Source organism: Halichoerus grypus, chromosome 3 (assembly GCF_964656455.1).
Source record: "Halichoerus grypus chromosome 3, mHalGry1.hap1.1, whole genome shotgun sequence".
Lineage (NCBI taxonomy): Eukaryota > Metazoa > Chordata > Mammalia > Carnivora > Phocidae > Halichoerus > Halichoerus grypus.
The window spans coordinates 109183092-109204844 of NC_135714.1; the positions used below are offsets into that span (position 1 = coordinate 109183092).

Here is a 21753-nt window from a genome sequence, read left to right on the forward strand (position 1 = left end):
ATTTATTTGACAGAGAGAGAGAGCACGCACAGGCAGGGGGAGTGACAGGTAGAGGAAGAGGGAGAAGCAGACTCCCCACAGAGCAGGGAGCCAGATGCAGGACTTGATCCCAGGACCCTGGGATCATGACCTGAACCAAAGGCAGCAGCTTAACCAACTGAGCCATGCAGGCACCCGAAGCAACCTCTTTTAGCTTCAAACTGTTCTTCTGCAGCTTCCTCACCTCCTCAGTCTTCATAGAATTGAAGAGAGGTAGGGCCTTCCTCTGGAATAGGCTTTGGCTTAAGGGAATGTTATGGCTGTTTCGATTTTCTATCCAGACCAGTAAAACTTTCTCTGCATCGGCAAGAAGACTATTTTGCTTTCTATTTTGTGGGTTTACTGGAGTAGTACTTTTAATTTCCTTCAAGAACTTTTCCTTTGCATTCACAACTTGGCTGTTTGCTGCATGAGGCCTAGCTTTTGGCCTATCTCAGCTTTTGACATCCCTTCCTCACTGAGTTTAATCATTTCTAGCTTTTGATTTCTATTTATTTGTTTGTTTGTTTGTTTTTATTTTTTTTTTAAAGATTTTTTATTTATTTGACAGAGAGAGACACAGCGAGAGAGGGAACACAAGCAGGGGGAGTGGGAGAGGGAGAAGCAGGCTTCCCGCGGAGCAGGGAGCCTGATGCGGGGCTCGATCCCAGGACCCTGGGATCATGAGCTGAGCTGAAGGCAGATGCCCAACGACTGAGCCACCCAGGTGCCCCCCCTCAAAAAAAATCATTTAAGTACTTCTAAGGAAATGTATTTATATGTAAAATTAATTTCTAAAGACAGGAAATTCTAGTTGAATTGGTCTTTAAGTTAATCAAAACATGTATTTTTATAAAAAATTACTTTTCCAACCAACTTTTAATTATAAAATAAATAAGTCATGGATTTGAAAAGTACAGCACGGGGAACATAGTCAAGAATATTGTAATAACATTATATAGTGACAGATGGGGACTACAATTACCATGGTGAGCACTGAGTAATGTGTGTGTGTGTGTGTGTGTGTGTGTGTATATCTGAAACTAATATGATGTATGTTAATTATACTACAATTAAAAAAAAATTTTCTGGTTGATTATATTCATAAATTGTGTATTTTGTGGAAATAAGCAACATATTTAAGATTTTAGAAATACATGAGTATTAGGTTAAATTCTTTTACATTGCTTTTTTAAAAATCTTATGCTTTAAGTTCTATTGTAATAATAGGAGGGACAAGTATGAATTGTTTTTTTTTAACAGTTTTTTTTTTTAAGACTTTTTATTTATTTATTTGACAGAGAGGCACAGCGAGAGAGGGAACACAAGCAGGGGGAGTGGGAGAGGGAGAAGCAGGCTTCCCGCCAAACAGGGAACCTGACGCGGAGCTCGGTCCTAGAACCCTGGGACCACGACTGGAGCGGAAGGCAGACGCTTAATGACTGAGCCACCCAGGCGCCCCATTAACAGTTTTTTTAAGTGCTATCAAATAAATATTATTTCCTGGGCTTCAAAATAGTTAAATAATTGAAATTCAATAAAGATTCAATAAAGAGCATATATAGCTTTTAAAAATAAGTTTTAATTAATTGTAGAATAATGTTAGCACTTTAATTCCATCAATTTATTCCATTCTTTTACTTAGCTAACTCGTCCTTTAAAAGAAAAACATGAAGTCTGGCTGCCTGTTGTAAATTTGCATATGTTAAAATGTAAATACATAAATAATTTTCTCTTTTGTCTTGTGAGGCTAGAAGGTCCAGCTTAAAAAACGTGTCTGACCTTTTTGTGATGGGAGGAGCTCTTGTTTTAGAATCTGCAGCTCTCTTGCACTGGCTAGAGAGAGAGGGTTATGGACCTCTAGGAATGACCGGAATATCCATGGGAGGACATGTAAGCCTTTTAATTTCAAGTGATATTTAATTGTGATTATGTTCATAAAATCTAGAGAATGTAGTTATTTTAAAATTTTACTTTAGGTGTGGAATTAATTTTAGTTTTGGCAAAAGCAGAAACAGGTTTCAAACTTTTGTTCCAATTATAATGATTTTTTTGGTATGATTTATGTAGACATTGATTGTACTACTTATTTCACAGCTATAGCTCAGATATTGGATTTAATATTTTATTAAAAGTTGATTTTAAAAAAAGAAAAAGTTGATTTTTATAAAACTTAACTTTTCACATCTCAAGTATAAATATGCTGTTAAATTGGTGAAGATAACGAATTTGGAAAATACTTTTCATTTATCTCTTATCTCTATCCCCAGGGTCACCAACCTATTTTACTTTGTCTTCTAGAGTGTACTAAAACAGACTCCTAATTGGTTTCTCTGTCTCGTCTTTTCTCTCATTAATCTTCTTCTAAGTTTTTCTCCACACCATAACTAGAGTGATTTTCCTAAATCTCATCTGTGTTCTCTCCTACTTAAAACCTGCCAAAGGCTTGCTATTGCACTGGGCTCTAGCTATGCTGGGTGCTAGCATCCCTCACGGGCCCTCTCATTCCTAGCCAAAATAGCAGTTTGCCCTCCTGGTTCCAATCCAGAGCTTACTTCCTATGAGGAGCTCTTCCTGACTCCCAGCCTAACCCCAGACTGTACTTCATCTCTCCTTAGTGCTTATTTCACTGCACTGTGATTACTTTTTTAGCAGTTTGTTCTCTCCATGAAGCAGTTGGTTCAGTAAGGGCTCGTAAATATGCTCTAGTTTGTTATCTGGACATATTAGCCACTGAGGACATTTCGAAAGAAACAACAAGTTTTTTGTAAGTCATTTGAATTATAAAATTAAGTTCAAAAACTGATTAAAATTCGAAAAAATTATTACACCGTGAACTTGAAGGGTGGAAAGGATTTCTTTTCCTACCTAGTAGTGTTTCTATTTTTATGACCTAGATTGGGGTCTTATAACTTTCACCTGAATTACTTCCTATACTGGTTTCCCCACCTCAGGTCTTACCTGCTCTGATCAGTCCTATAAACTGCTATCATTTTAGCTTCCTTGAATCACTTCTTTGACAGTGCTGCTCCTTTACTCAGACCTCTTTGTTAATTCCCCATTATATACAGAGCAAAAGGGACCTCTAATCTGATACTGTCCAGTCTTTCCAGACCTAACTATCTCTCCCACCCCATTGGCTACATATGCCCTATTGACCAGCCAAACTAAAGTATATTGGCCGTTTTCCTACCTGCCTTTGCACTTTTTCACCATCTTGCCTTTGATCATACTGTCTTCTTTAAATGGAAGACAAGATCTCATCTTTCATTTCCCCTGAAAGACAGCCAGTTCATGAAGCCTTCTCTCATTCCGCTAACCAAAAATAACTTCCCTTTTCTAAACACACACATTACATTACTTTATATCACTTATATAATCTGTTTGTAGTTCACCAAATTCTTGGCATTTTTCAAAGTCAGCCCCAAAGGTCTGAGGTTTTATAGTTGTGATTTTGCTGTATCTGAGCAAGTCATTTAGGTAATGAATATGATCAGCCTGCTGCCCAGCATCTACATTTCAGCCTGTTTGCTCTATATTTATCCAGTAGAAAGTAGTTCTCTATGAAGGGTCTTGAGATTACTTAAAATTCTCCAACGTACTTTAATTATTTTCTAAGGGGGAAGTTATATGTCATTGAATTTGTGATTTGGGGAGTTTCAGAAGGCTACTAGACATTCTCAGGAGTATTTAGAGATTTTTTTTTTTTAAGATTATATTTTTAAGTAATCTCTATACCCAACGTGGGGCTCGAACTTACAACCCCGAGGTCAAGAGTCCTGTGTTCTACTGACTGAGCCAGCCAGATGCCCCAAGTATTTAGAGATTTTATGTTCATATCTTATCTCAGCAATTACTACCCAGACTACTTCTTAATATCAAATACTTTTCATTTTAATGAATAGAAATTTAAACAGAAGCTCTCTAACTGACTGTTAAACATATTGCAGATGGCTTCCTTAGCAGTATCCAACTGGCCTAAGCCCATGCCATTGATTCCATGTCTGTCTTGGTCCACAGCATCTGGGGTCTTCACTACGGTAATTTTAATTGCAATTAATATTTAGATAGCTATATATATAATTAAAGTAGTTTTGGGGGTTCCCAAAACCACCTCCAGGTTTGCTGATTCTCTAGAAGGTATCACAGGACTTACCATATAGTCTGATTCATGACTAAGACTTATGATATCAAAAGGATACAATACAAAATCAGCAAAGGGAAAAGGCACATAGGGCAAAATCCAGAGGAAATCAGGCACAACCTTCCATTGGAATCTCACAGGATGTGTTTAATTCGTCCAGCAATGGGTTGTGATAGTATGTGTGAAATGTCCATCAGTGAAACTGAGTTGAGCCTGGCAGCCCAGGCTTATCAGGGGTCAATCATTTAGGCACCCTCTGTCTCACATGTATGAAAATTCCAGATGGAAGGTACATATTCAGCAGAAACTACATTGTACAAGCAGTTTGGGCACAGTGACCCACCTTGTCATTTAGAAAGTTGTATATTGGAGTTAGGAACTGTTTATTAGTCAAGTTCCCAGATTCTAATCAAGGGCCAACATTGCAAGCAGGGCTTTCTAAAGATAGGAAGTTTCAAGCCTGCTATGTTTACTCTTTTCTGCACACTAATAATTAAAATTAAAATTATTGGACAAAATGTTTTATGGAGTGATTTGATCTTAACATAGTTTGTTATTTCAGGGTGTGCTAAGTAAGTCGATTAATTGGAGGGAGCTAGAAAAGCAGTATTATACACAGACAGTTTATGAAGAAGAAATTATTCACATGCTTGAATACTGTGGAGTAAGTATTTTTAATCTCTGCATAACATTGGGGGGAAAAGTTGATTGTGTTTAATGATTCAAATTTTTAAAAAGAATCACAAATTTGTTAAAAAGCAGTCGTACTTTTTAGTTTTTAAGATTCTTCATTTTAAAATAAAACATAGATACAAAAAATCATGCAATGCAAATGTATGGCTCATACCAATTGAATAGAAATTGACCACCGAGGGGTACCTGGGTGGCTCAGTCAGTTAAGTGTCTGCCTTTGACTCAGGTCATGATCCTGGGGTCCTGGGATTGAGCCCCGCGTCGGGCTCTCTGCTCATCAGGGAGCCTGCTTCTCCCTCTGCCTCTGCCGCTCCCCCTGCTTGTGCACTCTCACTCTCTCTTTCTCTCTCTCAAATAAATAAATAAAATCGTTAAAAGTGAATAAATAATTTTTTAAAAGATTAAAAAAAAAGAAAGAAAGAAAGTGACCACCCAGATAGTCCAGGATGGCAGGGGAGTAGGAGACCTTAGTTTTGTCTGGTCCCAGGAATTCAGCTACATACCTATCAAATCATTTTGAACACCTATGAACTCAACTGGAGATCTAAGAAAAGAATAGCTGCAATTCTACAAATAGAAAAGCAACCACTTTCTGCAAGAATGACAAGATGGAAAAACTCACCTCAAAAAAGAGAACAAGAGGCAGTACTGACTGCCAGGGACCTAATCAGTATAGATATAAGTAAGATGTCAGAAATAGAGTTCAGAATAACGATTACAAAGATACTAGCTGGGCTTGAAAAAACACTAGAGGATCCCTTTCTGGAGAACTAAAAGAACTAAAATCTAATCAAGTCAAAATAAAAAAAGGCTGTTAATGAGATGCAGTAAAAAATGGAGGCTCTAACTGCTAGGATAAATGAGGCAGAAGACAGAATTAGTGATATATAAGACCAAACGATGGAGAATAAAGAAGCTGAGAAAAAGATAAACTACTGGATCATGAAGGGAGAATTTGAGACATAAGTGATACCATAAAGTGAAACAATTTTAGAATAATTGGGATCCCAGAAGAGGAAAGAGAGAGGAGGGAGTGCAGAAGATATATTGGAGCAAATTATAGTGGAGAACTTCCCCAATTTGGGGAAGGAAACGGGCATCAAAACCTAGGAGGCGGAGAGAACCCCCTCAAAATCAATAAAAATAGGTCAACACCTATTATCAATAAAAATAGGTCAACACCCCAACATATAATAGTGAAACTTGCAAATCTCAGAGACAAAGAGAAAATCCTGAAAGCAGCTCGGGGTAAGAGGTCTGTAACCTACAAAGGCAAGACCTATCCACAGAGAACTGGCAGGCCAGAAAGGACGGGCATGATGTATTCAGGGTGCTAAATGAGAAAAATATACAGCCAAGAATACTTTATCCAGCTAGGATGTCATTCAGAATAGGAGTGAAAAAGCTTCCAGGACAAACAGAAACTAAAAGAATGGTGATCACCAAACCAGCCCTACAAGAAATATTAAAAGGGATCCTTTAAATGAAGAGAGAGCCCAAAAGTAACACAGACCAGAAAGGAACAGAGATAATATATAGAAACAGTGACTTTACAGGTATAACAATGGCACTAAATTCCTATCTTTCAGTAGTTACTCTGAATGTAAATGGGCTAAATGCCCCAATCAAAAGACACAGGCTATCAGATTGGATTAAAAAAAGCAAGACCCATCAATATGCAGTCTGCAAGAGACTCATTTTAGACCCAAAGACACCTCCAGATTTAAAGTGAGGGGGTGGAAAACCATTTATCATGCTAATGGACATCAAAGGAAAGCTAGGGTGCCAATCCTTCTTTCAGACAAACTAGATTTTAAACCAAAGACTGTAACAAGAGATGAGGAAGGACACTGTATCATAATTAAAGGGTCTATCCAACAAGAAGAGCTAACAATTGTAAATATTTATGCCCCTAACATGGGAACAGCCTATTACATAAGCCAATTAATAACAAAATCAAAGACACACATCAATAATACTACAATAATAATAGGGGACTTTTAACACCCCACTCACTGCAATGGACAGATCAGAAACTCAACAAGGAAACAAGGGCTTTGAATGACACACTGGGCCAGATGGACTTCACAGATACATTCAGAGCCTTCCACCCCAAAGCAACGGAATACACATTCTTCTCTAGTGCCCATAGAACATTCTCCAGAATAGATCACATACTGGATCACAAATCAGGTCTCATCTGGTACCAAAAGATTGGGATCATTCCCTGCATATTTTCAGGCCACAGTGCTTTGAAACTGGAACTCACTCATAAGAGGAAATTTGGAAAGAACTCAAATACATGGAGGCTAAAGAACGTCCTAGTAAGAATGAATGGGTTAACCAGGAAATTAAAGAAGAATTTAAAAAATTCATGGAAACAAATGAAAATGAAAACACATCTGTTCAAAACCTTTGGGATGCAGCAAAGGCAGTCCTAAGAGGGAAGTATATAGCAATACAAGCCTTTCTCAAGAAACAAGAAAGATCTCAAATATACAACCTAACCTTATACCTAAAGGAGCTGGAAAAAGAATAGCAAATAAAGCCTAAACCCAGCAGGAGAAGAGAATTAATAAAGATTAGAGCAGAAATCAATGAAATAGAAACCAAAAGAACAGTAGAAAAAATCAATGAAACTAGGAGCTGGTTCTTTGAAAGAATTAATAAGATTGATAAACTCCTGGCCAGACTTATCAAAAAGAAAAGAGAAAGGACCCAAATAAATAAAATCATGAATGAAAGGGGAGAGATCATAACCAACACCAAAGAAATAGAAACAATTATAAGAACATATTATGAGCAACTATATGCCAAAAGATTAGGCAACATATTATGAGCAATTATATGCCAAAAGATTAGGCAATCTGGAAGAAATGGATGCATTTCTAGAGATGTATAAAACTGAACCAGGAAGAAATAGAAAACCTGAACAGACCCATAACCAGTAAGGAAATTGAAGCAGTCATCAAAAATCTCTCAACAAACAAGAGCCCAGGGCCAGATGGCTTCCCAAGAGAATTCTACCAAACATTTAAAGAAGAATTAATACCTATTCTTCTGAAACTGTTCCAGAAAATAAAAATGGAAGGAAAACTTCCAAACTCATTTTATGAGGCCAGCATTACCTTCATCCCAAAACCAGACAAAGACCCATCAAAAAGAAGAATTACAAACCAATATCCCTAATGAACATGGATGCAAAAATTCTCATCAAGGTACTAGCCAATAGGATCCCGCAGTACATTAAAAGGATTATTCACCATGACCAAGTGGGATTTATTCCTCGGCTGCAAGTGTGGTTCAACATCTGCAAATCAATCAATGTGATACAGTATATTAATAAAATAAAGAAAAAGAACCGTATGATCCTCTCAGTGTAGAAAAAGCATTTGGCAAAATACAGCATTCTTTCTTGATAAAAACTTTCTGCCATGTAGGGATAGAGGGAACATACCTTAATATCATAAAAGTCATCTATGAAAAGCCCAGAGTGAGTATTCTTCTCAATGGGGAAGAACTGAGAGCTTTTCCCCTAAGGTCAGGAAAACTACAGGGATGTCCACTATCACCACTGTTGTTCAACATAGTACTAGAAGTCCTAGCCTCAGCAATCAGACAACAAAAAGAAATAAAAGGCACCTGAATTGGCAAAGAAGAAGTCAAACTCTTACTCTTCACAGGTGATGTGATACTGTATGTGGAAAACCCAGAAGACTTCACCCCAAAATTGCTAGAACTCATACAGGAATTCAGCAAAGTGGCAGGATATAAAATCAATGCACAGAAATCAGTTGCATTTCTATACACCAACAACAAGACAGAAGAAAGAGAAATTAAGGAGTTGATCCCATTTACAATTGCACCCAAAACCATAAGATACCTAGGAATAAACCTAACCAAAGAGGCAAAGGATTTGTACTCAGAAAACTATAGAATACTCATGAAAGAAATTGAGGAAGACACAAAGAAATGGAAAAACGTTCCATGCTCATGGATTAGAAGAACAAATATCGTTAAAATGTCTATGCTACCTAGAGCAATCTATACATTCAGTGCAGTCCCTATCAAAATACCATCAACTTTTTTCACAGAGCTGGAACAAATAATCCTAAAACTTGTATGAAACCAGAAAAGACCCCGAATAGCCAAAGGAATGTTGAAAAAGAAAAGAAAAGCAAAGCTGGTGGCATCACAATTCCAGACTTCAAGCTCTATTACAAAGCTATAATCATCAAGACAGTATGGTACTGGCACAAAAACAGACACATAGATCAATGGAACAGAATAGAAAACCCAGAAATGGACCTTCAAATCTATGGTCAACTCATCTTTGACAAAGCAGGAAAGAATATCCAATGGGAAAAAGTCTCTTCAACAAATAGTGTTGGGAAAATTGGACAGCCCCATGCAGAAGAATGAGACTGGACCATTTCCTTACACCATACACAAAAATAGACTCAAAATGGATGAAAGACCTAAATGTGAGACAGGAGTCCATCAAAATCCTAGAAGAGAACACAGGCAGTTACCTCTGTGACCTTGGCTGCAGCAACTTCTTGCTAGATATATCTCGAAAGGCAAGGTAAACAAAAGGCCAAAATGAACTACTGTGACTTCATCAAGATAAAGAGGGTTTTTGTTTGTTTGTTTGTTTAAAGATTTTTTATTTATTTATTTGACATAGAGAGACACAGCGAGAGAGGGAACACAAGCAGGGGGAGTGGGAGAGGGAGAAGCAAGCTTCCCACTGAGCAGGGAGCCCGACGCGGGGCTCGATCCCAGGACCCTGGGATCATGACCTGAGCCGAAGGCAGCCGCCTAACGACCGAGCCACCCAGGCGCCCCAAGATAAAAAGGTTTTGCACAGCAAAGCAAACAGTCCACAAAACCAAAAGACAACCAACAGAATGGGAGAAGATATTTACAAATGTCTTATCAGATAAAGGGCTAGTATCCAAAATCTATAAAGAACTTATCAAATTCAACACCCAAAGAACGAATAATCCAGTCAAGAAATGGGCAGAAGACATGAACAGACATTTCTCCAAAGAAGACATACAAATGGCCAACAGACACATGAAAAAATGCTTGGCAGCAGGGTAATCCAAATCCAAATCAAAACCACAATGAGATACCTCCCCAAACCAGTCAGAATGGCTAAAATTAACAAGTCAGGAAACGACAGATGTTGGTGAGGATGCAGAGAAAGGGGAACCCTCCTACACTGTTGGTGGGAATGCAAGCTGGTGCAGCCACTCTGGAAAACAGTATGGAGGTTCCTCAAAAAGTTAAAAATAGAGCTACCCTAAGATCCAGGAATTGTACTACTGGGTATTTACCTCAAAGATACAAATGTGATCTGAAGGGGCACCTGCACCCCAGTGTTTATAGCGGTAATGTCCAAAATAGCCAAACTATGGAAAGAGTGCAGATGTCCATTGACAGATGAATGGATAAAGATGTGGTATATATACACAATGGAATACTACTCAGCCATCAAAAAAATGAAATCTTGCCATTTGCAGCAATGTAGATGGAACTAGAGGGTATTGTGCTAAGTGAAATAAGTCAGTCAGAGAAAGACAGTTGTCATATGATCTCATGTGGAATTTAAGAAACAAAACAGAGGATCATAGGGGAAGAGAGGAAAAAATTTAAAAATGTAAAAAAATTAAAAAGAAAAGCAAGAAATGGACCAACCAACCCAGAAACCACTTCCATGTGTCCTAATTAAAAAGCCCTTCTCCCCCCACTATTAATCATTATCCTGATTTTTATAGTAATTACTTCCTTCTCTCTTTAAAATAATTTTATTGTCCAAATGTGTATCCTTAGACACAGTTCTTTTATTTGTGCTTTTAAGTATCTTTTAATTTGTAAATTCTCTTCTATTCCTTTCCCTTTTTTTATAATTTATCTATTGAAGTTTTAGGCTATTTATGTGTAGAATTTTTCACATTCTAGCTTTTTTTTTTTTTTTTTAAGATTTTTATTTGTCAGAGAGCGCAAGCAGGGGGAGCAGCAGGCAGAGGGAGAGGGAGAAGCAGACCCCCCACCGAGCAAGGAGCCTGATGTGGGACTCGATCCCAGGACCCTGGGATCATGACCTGAGCCGAAGGCTGATGCTTAACTGCCTAAGCCACCCAGGCATCCCAAGTGTAGCTATTTTTTTATTGCATTCTCATGGTACAGTTTAGCATGTTCACGCATGCTCTGTATTGCCTGGAAGTTGGCAGCTGGGTCTAGAGTCTCGATTAAATTCAGTTGTTGTTTCTTTGGTAGGAGTATAGGAAGCACATAATGTCTGGTTGTCTGTATTTTGTGATGTAAGCCTCCACTGATGTTTAATACCTATGTCTATTAATTAGTGGAGGGCTGCAAAATGCTGATATTCTAATTCTGTCATTTCTTTTTTATTTATTTGTTTGAATGCTTGTATAAAAAGGCACTTATCTAGCTATTATTTGGTTACCTAGTAGTTCAGTTCATATAGGAAAGGCAAGATAAATGCTTGATTCTTTACCATAACCTACCAGTTTTCAGGATAATGAATTGGTTCCCTCTTAGTCTCCTAAGGTAACCAGTTCCTTTCATGAATTTTTTTCTTTTTCTGAATTTTTAATTTTACACATTGAGTTTGGACGTTACTGAGAATCTCAAGAAATATCAGAAAGGAAACGAGAATCTCTGCTATCAATTAGGACTTTTTATAATTATGCCACTATAAATCTCACTCTTACAAAGTAAGTCTATCTTGTATAATTACTTGCCTAAGAACTTTGTTACAAAATACCTCTACCTGCAAGTTAGCTCCTTGTGTTCCCCTGTACATATAAGCAAAAAGATGCCTATATTTGAGAGCTTATGAGAAAACTCAATGTGAAAATTTTTTGAAGGGAGAATCAAAAATTTTGATTGTCTGAAATGGCAGTGTGATCTTACCCAGCACTTTCTTTGTGCCTCTGACTCTTGGTGATTATATACAAGTTTTTTTTGTCTCAGAACTAGTTCACAGTAATGCATAGTCAAGGAATGTCAAGATGGCTTCCTTATTTTTTGTTATAAAAACTTTTTCCGATCAAAAGCAGTTAAAGTTGTTGGTGTACCACTCTGAGTAATTTTAGGGTGCTTGATCTTACATTTCTCAATGTTTCTAAACTTCCTTTCCCTTTCCCTTTTATATTTCTTTGATCTGGATGACTTCAATGATTTGTTCTGTTAGCCAGGTTGTTTTTTTTTTCCCCCTTGCCTTCAACCAATTTTTCCTTCCTTAATTTCTTAAATAGATTGTATGGTCATATAGTTCAAGCATCATGAAGTATAAAAAGACACATAATGAAACAAGTCCTACCCTTATTCCCAATTTGCCTAAGTCCTATCTCCCTCAATAACCCACTATTTATTAATATTTCAAGGAATTTTTCAAACCAATAGAAATATGAACTTTTTTCTTACCTTTTGTTATGGACTATACACAAATGTTTCCTTTTCTTTATTACTGCTGCAGAATAATCAACTATATGGGTGGATGTACCATGATTTATTAACCAGTACCCTGTTGATATTGTTTCTCATTTTCCCTAGTAACAAACAGTGCTGCAATGAATAAATTTGTACATATGTCATTTCACAAGTGTAAATTCCTAGAAATGTTGCATTTGTAATGTTATTAGATTTTGTCTAATTCTAGTTGTGTCAATTCATACTACCAGCAGGAACATGTGTATCTGTTTCCCCATAATCTCACAAATTCAGTGTGTTAGCAAACTTAAGGGTTTTGTTTTGTTTTTTGTCAACCTGATGGTGAAATTGGTATTGTTTTTATTTAATTTATTTAATTATAAGTGAAATTGGATATGTTTCCAAGTTTAAGAGCTATATATGTTTCATTGTCTGTGACCTTTATGTGCATGTCCTTTGCTCACTTTTTCTATTGTCATTTTGGGCTTTGTATTCACTTCTAGCTCTTAATAAATTAAAGGATTAGCTCTTTGTCATGTAAGTTACAAATATATTTTCCCAGACTGTCATTTTTTTTTCTTTTGACTCTGCCCTTAGTATTTAATAGAGTTTATTTTTACTTAAATTATGTTGTACTTACAAGTCCTTAAACTTAGTACATACTTTTGAGATTTTAATAGGCAATATTTTTTCCTTGATAATTCTTCATTCTTCTTAGTTCAACCTGAGAAAGGGATTTGAGGTGGCTGATGTATTACTGCCAGGATACACTCATAAGGCTTTTGGAAGTTCTAAGATTCAGGCAGATCATGATTTCAGATCTTTGGCAATAAAAACATGATGCAGACTAAATGATACCCTTTACTTTTTAAGAGGAGACATTTAGCAATATAGTATAAGTCTTTTATTTATCTTAGTCCTCAGATAAATTTTGACATCTCTTTATTCTTTGTTACTGTTTAAGTTGTGGTAAAATATATGCACCATAAAATGTACTATTTCAACCATGTTTAGGTGTACAGGTCAATGTTGTTATTAAGTGCATTCACATTGTTGTGCAACCATCACCTCTGTCCATCACCACCATCCATCTCCAGAACTTTTTCATTTTACTCAACCGAAACTCTGTACCCATTAAACAGTAACTCTTCATTCCCCCTCCTTCCAGCGCCTGGCAATCCCCACTCAATTGTCTGTCTCTATGAATCTGACTACTCTAGGTTCCTCATAAAAGTTGGAATCATACAATATTTGTCGTTTGTGTCTGGCTTATTCATTTAGCATAGTGTCTTCAGGGTTCATCCATATTGTAGTATGTATCAGAATTTCATTCCCTTTTAAGACTAAATGATAATCCATTGTATGTATGTACTACATTTTATTTATTCATTTATTCACTGATGGAATTTGTGTTTTGTCTTTAACAAGGTTGTTAAATAAAATGTATTTTATACTAAATGATGTTTTCTTTTATATATTCAGACAGATTCCTTCAAAATGGGACAAGAGTTTGTGAAACACTTCCCTATCAGTGCAGACAAGCTAACTAACCTTAATGTGGTTTCTAGAACTTTAAATTTAGATATGACAGACCAAGTTGTATCCCAAAAACCTAGTGAGTGCCATAAATCTAGTAAAACATCTATCAGTGCCACATCAGAAAGACTGTTGTTGCAAGATACCTCTAAGATGCAGTGCTTCAATCAAACGCTTTCAACCAACAAAAGTAATTATACAAGTTGCAGTCCTCAGTCATATCACCTACTCAGTAAAGAACAAAGAAGAAACAATCTTCAGAAAGAGTCTTTAATATTCATGAAAGGAGTCATGGATGAATGTACTCATGTGGCAAATTTCTCAGGTACCAATTTTTATGTGAAATTAATAATGTTTGCTGATGTGTAAATATTTGTGAAATATTTTTAAAGATGCTTTACATAATAATTTCATATTTTCAAGAACATGTTTATTGTTCGCTCCAGAATGTATTTTCCAGGATAAGTTGGTTATTTAAATGTATCATATTGGGGCGCCTGGGTGGCTCAGATGGTTAAGCGTCTGCCTTCAGCTCAGGTCATGATCTCAGGGTCCTGGGATCGAGTCCCACATCGGGCTCTCTGCTCAGCAGGGAGGCTACTTCTCCCTCTCTCTCTGCTGCTCCCCCTGCGTGTGCTCTCTGTTAAAAATAAGTAAAATCTTAAATAAATAAATGAATAAATAAATGTATCATATTTTATCCATGAAAATCTAAAACCATCTTATTAGTTAGTTAAAACTATATTGGATTTTGTCGGGGGGAGGGGGATGCGGTAATGGGGTGATGGACATTGGGGAGGGTATGTGTTGTAATAAGCACTGAGTATTACATAAGACTGGTGAAGCACAGACCTGTACCCCTGAAACAAATAATACATTATATGTTAATTAATTGAATTTAAATTTAAAAATATATATTGGATTTTGTATCTTCTTTAGAATGTTCATCTCATTGTATTAGAGATGAATATTATGATATTATGCTATATTATTGTTGATTTTAACTTAATCATAAAGTTTTAAAGGGGCACCTGGGTGACACAGTCAGTTAAGCAGCTGCCTTCAGCTCAGGTCATGATCTCAGGGTCCTGGGATCGAGCCCCAGGTGGGGCTCCCTGCTCAGCGGAGGGTGTGCTTCTCCCTCTCTGTCTTCCCCCCCACCCCCTGCTCCTTGCTAGTCTGTGCTCTCTCTCTCTTTCTCTGAAATAAATAAATAAATAATCTTTTTTAAAAAAAAGTTTTAGTTTGACAGATGTTTCACTTAATGTACTGTCAATTGTATTTTATTTTCTAATACAATTAATAGTATTTATATAAAAATCTTAGAGCTTTTTAAAGGTGTATATATTGTATCTTTTAAAATTCTATCCCTAGTTCCAGTTGACCCAAGCCTCATTATAGTGGTTCAAGCCAAAGAAGATGCTTATATTCCACGAACAGGAGTTCGAAGTTTACAAGAAATTTGGCCTGGTTGTGAAATCCGTTATCTAGAAGGGGGTCATATTAGTGCTTATCTTTTTAAACAAGGACTCTTCAGGTAAGATGATTGGTCTAAACAGGTATCTATTTATTTACTTGTTTTTTGGAATATTTTTGCCTCAAAAAAATAGAGAAGATAGGGTATTTTTATTTTATGTTTTAGTCTTCTTTTTTCTTCCCTGCCTCCCTCAATTCTCACATTGTGGTACTTTTTCCTATCCCATCCTCTTCTTTTTTCTTTTAAAGAACTAGGGAAGTAGCATATATAGGCACATTTTATTGTGTGTTTTTACCCTCTTCAAATATTAATAGCCAGGTATTTTAGGGTATAGGGAGGAATACCAGGGTTTGTAAAACTTGCTTTTTTACTCCACTTTCTTCTCTCAGATGGCATGAGCATCTATGGAATAGTCAGCGCTGTTTTTCAGTAGCAAGTGAATATTGAACCTTAAATGAGAAGTGAAATATTGGTTTTAATGTTAATAACCTTATATGACTCCAGTACTTAGTAGAAGTTATAAAAACCTTTATTCTATAACTCTAGTTTTTTGATAGCCTATATTATTTCTACTTCTCTTCAAATTTGATGGCAAAAGGTATCATTGGGATATATTTATCATTAATGGTTAAATAAATTCATTCACATGAAGTGCTTAGATCAGTGCCCTGGGCATAATGTGTCTCAAAACTGCCAGCTGTATCGCTATATAATAGAAGAATTGTGTGTATTATATGTCTGACATGTTTTAGCTCTTTTTAATCCAAGAAATAATTCTTTGTACATTGTCACTCATTTAGTTCATTTCGTTAAATAACCAACTTTTAGATGTCACCTTAAGTGTCCAATTAAAATATTAAAATATTAATATTAAATACTAATATGTTAAATATATATTAAATAATATAAATATATTAAAACACAATATTAAATACTAATATAGTAAAACACTCTGTGAAGGTAATATTGGAAACTAAGGCTTTTGCTTTTAGTTCAGTTGCTAGGAACATGTGTTTTTCTGGACAAAAAGCATCCTTATCATAAGTTATGAAATAGGTTGAATACTACATTATGAAAAGTTATATAGCCAATTAGTTTTCAACAAGTCACATACCTACATATATATTTTATATTGCATATATATATTATATAAATGCATATATTATGTAAGTTCTAAGGCACAAAAAAAGTGCATCACAGAAAAGGATGGTACTTCTGAATTCATCATCAGTTGAAAGCACATTTGAGATTTTCTGCAGCTGTGGTGAAGTTACACGGATCCAAACACCCACCCTCAGGTACCTGCCTCTTTCAAAGCTAGTTGGAGAGGAAGTCAGGTTGCAAGCCACAGGTAACTTTGGAAGTAACTTATAATAAAAGTACTGTCTTCCTTTTTTGCTCATTACTTATAGTTTTTCTTTCATCTTTAATTTTAGACGAGCCATCTATGATGCATTTGAACGCTTCCTCCATAAATATGCTAACTAATTGGATCACTGTATGTAACCAGTATGGCCATCATGTTTCTTACAAAAGGAGTTTTTCATCCTTTGATGATAAGAACAAGCAGACAGCACTATATATATAACTGCTATCAATTTAGTCTGGAATTCATTGTTATGATCAGTCAACAATGATCTTTAAATACATGTGAATAATTTTAAACCAATATTTGGATGAAATAATGTTGAAGTATTTTGTTATTGTTTTGTGGGACTCCCATATACACAATATCCAGTCTGTTGTTACTATTTATGAAAACTTTAAATTTTTAATTGTGAATAATTTATTAATTAAAATAAATTTATTCATAGAAACCTTATTGGTTTTTAAAGAACTGCTAAATCAAGCTAAGTTTGTAATACATCAGCATGTATGGTATACCCTTGTATGATAGTTTTACTATTGACTTGATTTGAGAACATGTTTCTTTCTTATCTTCAACTTTAATTTCTGCAATGGCAATACTTTTTTTTTTTTTTTAAGATTTTATTTGACAAAGAGAGACACAGCGAGAAAGGGAACATAAGCAGAGGGAGTGGGAGAGGGAGAAGCAGGCTTCCTGCCGAGCAGGGAGCCCGATGTGGGGCTCGATCCCAGGACCCTGGGATCATGACCTGAGCCGAAGGCAGACGCTTAACGACTGAGCCACCCAGGCGCCCCTGCCATGGCAATACTTAATGATGTATAAGATCTGTTAACTTTGAATTCTAAAAAAATCCTGATTGCTTCCTACTTAAGTAGCTTTAATAATTAAAACAAATGTGGGAATACAGATAAGATGCATATGACTTGGCTGAACTTTAAAACTTTGCCAAATACGAGGTTAGAAAATGATGCCAAACATATTTCCCCTACTTAAGAAGTTTCAATTCATGAAAAATGGAAATAATGAAAGACCTATTACATTACTTGATACTGTGTCTTAACATTTTCTTATATACCTACTCTGGGTTTGCTAAACATCTAACTTTAGTTAGATATACTTAATAGCTTTGGCTTTTTAATTTCATAAATTAAATATGAAATTGATTTGTTCCATATAACTTCATTTTACAGAAAAGATATAATAACTACTAACTTTTTTAAGTGGAAGATTATATGGTTAGATTTGGTGCTTTTTATGTTAAACTTCTCAAGCTAAGATCTAAAATGTTTGAAAAAAGTAGAAAATATTTTTGGGAATTGTATCAAGGTTTGGAATAAATGTATTTGAGTTTTATTTGTTTGAAATCTGTGTTGTCTATGGATTATTTTAAAATATGTATTCCTGATCTAGCAAGGATATTTGAATTATAATGTGCCTTCACAGCCTTTTAAAAGATTTTATTTATCACTAATGTCTCCATCACTTTAACTTTTTAAAAATTATTTCAAAGTCACTAATGTGAAGTCATTGATGGTATACAAAATTGTAAATTCTGTAAAACTGCTTTGGCATAGCAAACCAGACCTATTTGGTTACAGCCATTTGGCCTATAGCAATTTTATATCTTCAGACTAGAACCTTTACTTTTAACTGAAAGTATAAAATGTATTAAAATTCTTAAACAAAATACCCTTTAAAGATAAAGTAAGACTTATTGTCAAATGAATTACAAGTATTTTCGTAGTATGTAATGAGGTAATATGATTGAATGCTTTCTGAATTATACCTTAGTAAAACCAATATTTATTTTTTACCTAAATATTTCTTACTAAGCAATAATGTACTGTGGTGTATGACTTTCTGTTGGTAAAAGAATGAAATTTCATTTCATTTTAATTAACTTTTAGGCATAACTAGTTTTTCCCAAATAAATGTGAAAGGAAGTATTTTAAAAATTTCATCTCTTAACCAGATGTTTTTAAGAATATTATCCACGCAACTTCCTCAATTGATTAATTCAAGGTGCAAAATACCTTTTCTTAAAGTTTTTATATCCACTTATCCCAACGTAGTGACTCAAGCTTTCTATATATATATATATATAGGTAACATTATGTATATATATATATAATGTGTAAGGTATATATGTTATATATATAACACTAATAGTTATATACATAAGTGTTATATATATGTATATAATAGTTATATATATAAAGTGACAACATATGTATTTTAAAAAGTGCTGTCTGCCATTTTGAGAATTGTGTACATAAACTGCTAAAAATTCATTTAGGCCAGAGCTGCAAACTGGCAGTCAATACAGGCCAGCTTGGCCCACAGCTGTTTATTCAGTGTACATAATATTTCAAAATTGAATTTGAAAAGTCTTTTGACTGGGCATGCATTCCCTAGTTTGCTACAGTCTGATAGACCCCCTTTTTTATCAGGCTACTTCACTACTTTGTGTTTCCTTCTTAGCCCTGAACACATCTGAGTTTGAGACCCCTGATTTAGATCTGTGGTTACAAAAGTTTCTGAATTTCATGATTTGCTAATGTTGTAATTACTATTAATTATTTTAACATATGAATGAATTTTAGATTGTTTGTTATGAATGTAATTTTTTAATGTGTTTTCTCTCATAAAGATTATTTAATTAACACTGTAACTGAAAAGTTTTTAAATCATTTCCAGATATTTTATACTTCACAATAAAAGTCTATATAAAAAGTTAATTATTTCATATATTCAAGAAGATTTATTCTGAATACAGAATACACGTGTCACATTTGATTAATGTATCCAAACTTGAATTGAGTGTGTGTTCTTCCTTAGTTCTATTATAAACCAAACAAGGTAAGGCAGAAAGAAGGGAGGCTCTAGCAGAATAGTATTCAGTATCTGCAACAAGAGCCAGATTTCTCCCCCAAATATGAGTGATCCCAGGGAAACTAGCATTCTGACAGACCATACTTATCTGAATGTTGTATAATTAGATATAATTCTTGGATATAATTAGATTTATGCTAGTAAATGTTATAAGCAATTAAAATCTAGAGATAACTATAGGACTGAGAATGGGGATGCTGGGTAGAGGCCGCTATAGAAACTGGGTTTGGAAATGAAAGATTTTGGCAAGTGAGACAAAGGGAATAGAGGTACCATTTGGACCGTTTTTGCAGGAGTAGAATAACTTAATTCTAGGAATATTCTTATAGGCAGAATCCTAGGAAGCCAATGATTTCATGAAGAACTTTGAAAACACTTTAGAAAATTTTGGACCAAGACCCAGAAAGATTTTCCTCAGGACCAAAGGAGCTAATGTGCAGATTCACCAGATTGTGTTAATTAAAAAAAAAAAAGGGGGGGGGCGCCTGAGTGGCTCAGTCGTTAAGCGTCTGCCTTCGGCTCAGGTCATGATCCCAGGGTCCTGGGATCGAGCCCCGCATCGGGCTCCCTGCTCGGTGGGAAGCCTGCTTCTCCCTTTCCCACTCCCCCTGCTTGTGTTCCTGCTCTTGCTGTGTCTCTCTCTGTCAAATAAATAAATAAAATCTTTAAAAAAAAAAAAAAAAGGTAAACTTACCATGAAAAGTCTATTCTTTATATAAACCCGTGACTAACTGAGGTGTAACTGTTTTCCTATATAATGTACTGGATAATTCCATAGAAATAAAGTTGTATCCTAGCACTTTGCTATTCAAAGTGTGGTCAGTAGACTGGCAGCATCCTCTGAGAGCTTGTTAGAAATTTAGAATCTCAAGCACCATCCCAACCTTACTGAGTCATAATTTGCATTTGAATAAGATGATTCAACTACACATTAAATTTTCAAAAACACCCATTTAGAATCAGTGGTACTCATATTTTAGCTTGCATTGAAATCACCTGGAACTTTGTTACAACAGATTTCTAGACCCCACTACCCTGAGTTTCTGATTCAGTAAGTGGGGCAGGGCTCGTGAATTTGTATTTCTAACAAGTTTCCTAGGATGCTGTTGCTGTCTGTCCAGGGGTTATACTTAACCCCAAAGAGCCATGGCTCTAATCAGATCTCAGGCCTGGAACATAATAGAATCACCTGGGGAGTTTTAGAAGCCTAGGTAAGTGGCTGTTCTTAACCTATGCTGAATCTCTTACCCTAGAGATTCAAATTCAATTGGCTTGCAGTTGGTATTTTTAAAGCTCCGTAGGTAATTCTACTGTGCAGCCAGGTTTAAGAACCACGTGCTCTGAAGGACTCAAGGGAAGACTAGCTGTTGAAGGAAAGAATGGATGTAAAGTCGGTAAAACAACGTAGATTTTGGAAAGGAATTCCTGATATTCTGGGTGTTACCAGCACCTCAGAAGTATTCAAGTAGCCAAGAGGGCCTGTGTTCCTTCTGCTTCTGCTCTTTCGTTATGGGTACACATGTGTTAGAAAGAGTAGGATGAGCTGGGGCGTGGATTTGGGCACTTACGTGCAGCGGAGCTTCTTTAAATCTTAAACGTTAACTCATCTTGGCAACTTAAAGCAGAGACAAGTATGAGCAAAGAAATGCTAACCTCTTCCCTGTATTTTCTTCAACCATAAAGATTACATCTTCCCTTCTTAACCTTCTGAAATTGCTTTTAAAAATGCATGATGGCTCTTTGAAAAGTTAAAGCATGTCTTTAGAAATCATTCCTTTCACTTCCAGAGCAGTTACTCCTCGACTTTTCCATCCATCTCAGTCAACAAAGTAGTTGCCTTTATTATTGTATGTTTTAGAGACACTTGTTACCAACTCAAACCTTTGATCCATTTCCCTTGCCCTGTAGATGACATCTGACTTTAAGTCCTTACACTCAGGCAGAAGACAATTACTGATCCTTTTACTCAAGTTCAACTGTAAACCTACACCAACAATTTCACCTGCTAAGCATCCTTTCCCCAAGTCACAATGACGTAGGAAAGACCCTAGGGTTCAAAGCCAACGGCCAAGAAAGAATTCTTGAGATGTCTGGTGCAAAAAGGTAGTTTTATTAAAGCACGGGGACAGGACCTGTGGGCAGAAAGAGCTGCACTGGGGT

General features: G+C 35.8%; 1 protein-coding gene and 1 long non-coding RNA gene across 4 annotated transcripts in view; one reads left to right on the plus strand and one right to left on the minus strand.

The window, feature by feature from the left end:
• ABHD18 (abhydrolase domain containing 18) overlaps positions 1 to 19439 on the plus strand; it is a 53082-nt gene extending 33643 nt beyond the window's left edge. For all 3 annotated transcript variants that reach the window (XM_036079420.2, XM_078069225.1, XM_078069226.1), the window contains 6 exons: positions 1773 to 1911; positions 3969 to 4058; positions 4725 to 4826; positions 13802 to 14180; positions 15230 to 15392; positions 16769 to 19439. In XM_036079420.2, the coding sequence (XP_035935313.2) occupies positions 1773 to 1911; positions 3969 to 4058; positions 4725 to 4826; positions 13802 to 14180; positions 15230 to 15392; positions 16769 to 16820 (925 nt within the window). In that variant the 3' untranslated portion in view covers positions 16821 to 19439. The remainder of the gene's footprint in view (positions 1 to 1772; positions 1912 to 3968; positions 4059 to 4724; positions 4827 to 13801; positions 14181 to 15229; positions 15393 to 16768) is intronic.
• The window catches only part of LOC118527568 (uncharacterized), a 29189-nt gene continuing 23137 nt past the window's right edge, over positions 15702 to 21753 (minus strand). The window contains exon 3 of the long non-coding RNA XR_004913168.2: positions 15702 to 15781. This is a non-coding gene — a long non-coding RNA (uncharacterized LOC118527568). The remainder of the gene's footprint in view (positions 15782 to 21753) is intronic.